At 40.3% G+C, this 3605-nt stretch overlaps 1 protein-coding gene across 1 annotated transcript in view; it reads left to right on the plus strand.

Annotated features, from left to right (window-relative positions):
* Positions 1-3107: 3107 nt before the first annotated feature.
* LOC107086984 (glutamate receptor 3-like) overlaps positions 3108-3605 on the plus strand; it is a 6572-nt gene continuing 6074 nt past the window's right edge. Inside the window, exon 1 of the mRNA XM_015378302.1 lies at positions 3108-3395. Coding sequence (XP_015233788.1) covers positions 3308-3395 — 88 coding nt within the window. The 5' untranslated portion in view covers positions 3108-3307. The remainder of the gene's footprint in view (positions 3396-3605) is intronic.

The raw sequence follows: 3605 nt of genomic DNA on the forward strand, positions 1-3605 counted from the left end.
GTTACAAATATTTCAGAGAAATAAAGTAAGTCTGCTGGAAATCACCTTGATGACAAAATCCTAATAGGTTTTTCAGATTAGAATGACCGATTTAATGGTCTTAAATAGAACTCTGTGATTTACACAACACATTCTGTAATGTGTATTAAGCAGATTTCCTTCTGAATTATATGTCATGCTTGATAGCACTTTCATTTTTATAGTTATTTCCTAATATGTAATTCATACGCGCTCTCCTTTTTTATCTGCAGCTACGGCCAGCAGGATAAATATGCTGCTCCCTCCATGGGCGCCCTGACAGGCATATGAACATTGGTTTTATAAATATGTTTAGAGGAAAAGTATGGAAGCCAACGGTGACCTTCCAAACAATAAATAGTTATTTCTCCACATAATGAGAAAATGATACAGTAATCAAGAGAAAAATACTAGATTTTAAACTAACGAGGTGATCATGGATTACGAGAGCTGAATCTTTTGTAGGCAATAGAATATGAGTTATGTAGGTTACGAGCGGTACTTAAATACAGCACCACTGTGGGTGCGTCGCCACAGAAAGCTGTGCTGAATACTAAGAAGAAATGTTAAACTAAACCAAGGAAACTTTACATCCTAAAATTATTTTAAGTTTATAAAGAACATGTTTTCCTCATCAGGTTCTTTATTAATTTGCAAAATATCCTTATAATGTTCTCATATGCAGAGGCAGAGTAACGTTCTTAGCTGTTTTCCATTAGAGCAGCACTACCTTAACGTACTTAACTAACAGTAATAAGTAGTGCTTATAAATACTTAAGCAGGTGTGAAAAAGCTGTCCGTTAATGAATAACTAATCTAAACATCTGGTTCATTGTTCATTGTTTTCATTTTTATGTAATAATGTAAAATTACATGAAAATTTAAATTGTAGTTGACAATAAAGTTGATTAATTGATTTGATTGATAAATAACAGATTAATAAAAAAAAAATATTTCCTAATTCTGGTATTTTAAAATATTAAAAAACACACATCCACAAAAACGTATATAAAATAACAAATTAGACTAAAGAAATTAGACTAAAGAAATACACTACATCAAGTAAAACTTTTGAAGATGACACGTAAATGTAACTATAGCAACAGCACAACTCGCCTATTAATTTTACCTGCCAATTAAACTCTCAGAACCTCAAAGAAAACCACTGATTTACGTTAGAGACAGTCATTTTGATTTTCTAACCTCCCTTTTCCCCTGAAAGCCCAGGATTTGTTTTGCCCAGCATTCTTCGGCCTGCTTTTCTCATTACCAGGGAGCTTTATGTAAGGCAGTGCTGTCTGACTTTTGGCCTGTAGGGGTTAGACCTGTAACTTCAAGATGTATTTTCAAAATTAAAGGAGTGGTTAAAATTAAAACTGGTATTTTGATATGTATGGATGTAGTGTTAGCAACATTAGCAGTTCATCATGGTATTTGTATTATCGTTTCCCAGTTGATTATACAATAGGTTAAAAGTTAAACAAGCAGCCAAACTACAGTAGTGATACAACGTTGATGTCCAGTAAAGTGTGTCCAGATGCGTCTGATGTTTCTGCTGCTCCTGTGTTCAATGGCAGAGAACGGCTTCGCTATATTTGCTGTGATCAGTGGGTAAAAATAAGCTTTAATAAATTTTAAGGGAGAAAGTCCACCTGAAAACATTGTCTGTGCAGTCAGTTAATCCAGATTAGGATCCTGCCTTTAAGGAACCACTGCCTGCGCTTTGGGTAGCAGACTGAAATGTGGATTTGGAGACCATTCAAAATGAGCTATGGATGGTGATTGAGATTCGTTGAGGTGTGGTTTGAAGCTGATTGGCTTGTGATTGAGGCGGATGAGGGTAAGTGATCTTTTCTTCAGATGAACTTCCACCTAAGCTTAAACTGAACTCCTGTCCACTGGAACTCATAGAATAAACATCCACATCTGTATTTGGACAACACAGGTGGGTCCAGATAGGTCGGCTGGATTTTTTTCTCTCTCTGACTCTAAAATCTTATACTTACATCATTCTCCTCATCTTCATTCTTTTCCTCAGCCGTTTTAATATCAGAAGCCTTCTTCTTTTCAGAAATCTCTGTCTTCTTTCTTCTCATGCCCCATTCTTTGCAAAAGAAACTAGAAATGTCACCAGGTTTAAATTTTCTGCAAAGTGTATGCTTCAAGACTTGGAAAAATTATCCCACTTTTAATGCCAGTATACAAACCAGAAATTATTTATCACATCTGCACAGCCTCACAAGCCCTTCTGTTTAGAATCATGCATTGATGGCAGAAAATGTATTATTTGATAATATATATTATAAAAATAGATTTTATTGGGTAAATCAGGCATAGTTTGAAGACAGTAAGAGGATTTTGGACAAACAAGCAATTGGTATTTCCAATCTTAATGACATAAAAGCAGGGAGGGGGGCTGAATGGCCACCCTCTGAGGTCCCCCCCTCTCAAAGGAAATCTGGAACAGCCCTTGCAAATAACCTAATTAGCCATATGAAGCTCTCTTAATTCCTTTATCACTCTCTTAGTGATGTATGTCTATACTCTCTCATTCTCTTAATGTTCAGCATATGTTGGATGGTTCAGCAGTCAATGATTAAACGGCCATAAATCAGCTTGTTTTGTCCTGGAGGCTCCAGCTTCTGCTCAGAAACACCTGCAGGGGACAGCGCAGGATTAGGCTGTGCAGAAATACTCCTGCACCCACGTACCGCAGGGATGGATGGATGGTTGGGTGGATGTGAAGATGAAGAGAACATACTTACATGGCCTATATACACGCGCACACCCTGAAGTCAGCAGTGCATCTGAGCTCCTTTTTGACTTTAATGCCTTGGTGCTGCTCAGCCTCTGCACCACACACACACACACACACACACACCAACTCTGCAGTGACGCGGGGAGGCTGGCTGCACTTATTACAATTCAACGTCAGAACAAGTTTGATAAACGCCCCCTCCCTCCCTCCCCTTCTTCCTTCATCAGCCCCCTCTCTCGCGCGCTCTGGCCCATTTCAGTGGTCTTCATCCACAGAGTGAGGAGATCCTGTTCTCCACCTCCATCTTTAGGTTCTTAGAGCATCAGCAGCATCAGCAGCAGTGGGCTGGCACACATTCAAAGTGGGCGCACATAGAGAGACACAGAGAGAGAGAGAGAGAGAGAGAGAGAGAGAGAGAGATCCGCCGCCGCATCTTGTGGATTTCTTTGCGCTCCAGTCCGTTTTCATGAGTCTCTCTGCTTCTCCTCACCCACAAACACGCCAGGAGTTGATTTCACTTCCCGTGGAAAAATGTGGAGTCGCTCAGTTGCGGCGGTCCTGGTTTTACTTCATCTCATCGGGGACGCGCTGGCAGGGTTTCCAAACCAAATCAACATCGGTAAGTTTAACCGCTTCTGTTGTTCTCTTTTTTTATGGCTCACATTTAAAACCCGGTTGGTAACCTAGTCCGTCCCTAGTCCGCTCCTTGTCTGTCCCCAGTTCGCTCCTATCCGCTCCTAGTCCGTCCCTAGTCCGCTCCTTGTCTGTCCCCAGTTCGCTCCTATCCGCTCCTAGTCCGTCCCTAGTCCGCTCCTTGTCTGTCCCCAGT

This window comes from Cyprinodon variegatus, unplaced genomic scaffold (genome assembly GCF_000732505.1).
Source record: "Cyprinodon variegatus isolate N-32 unplaced genomic scaffold, C_variegatus-1.0 Scaffold169, whole genome shotgun sequence".
Lineage (NCBI taxonomy): Eukaryota > Metazoa > Chordata > Actinopteri > Cyprinodontiformes > Cyprinodontidae > Cyprinodon > Cyprinodon variegatus.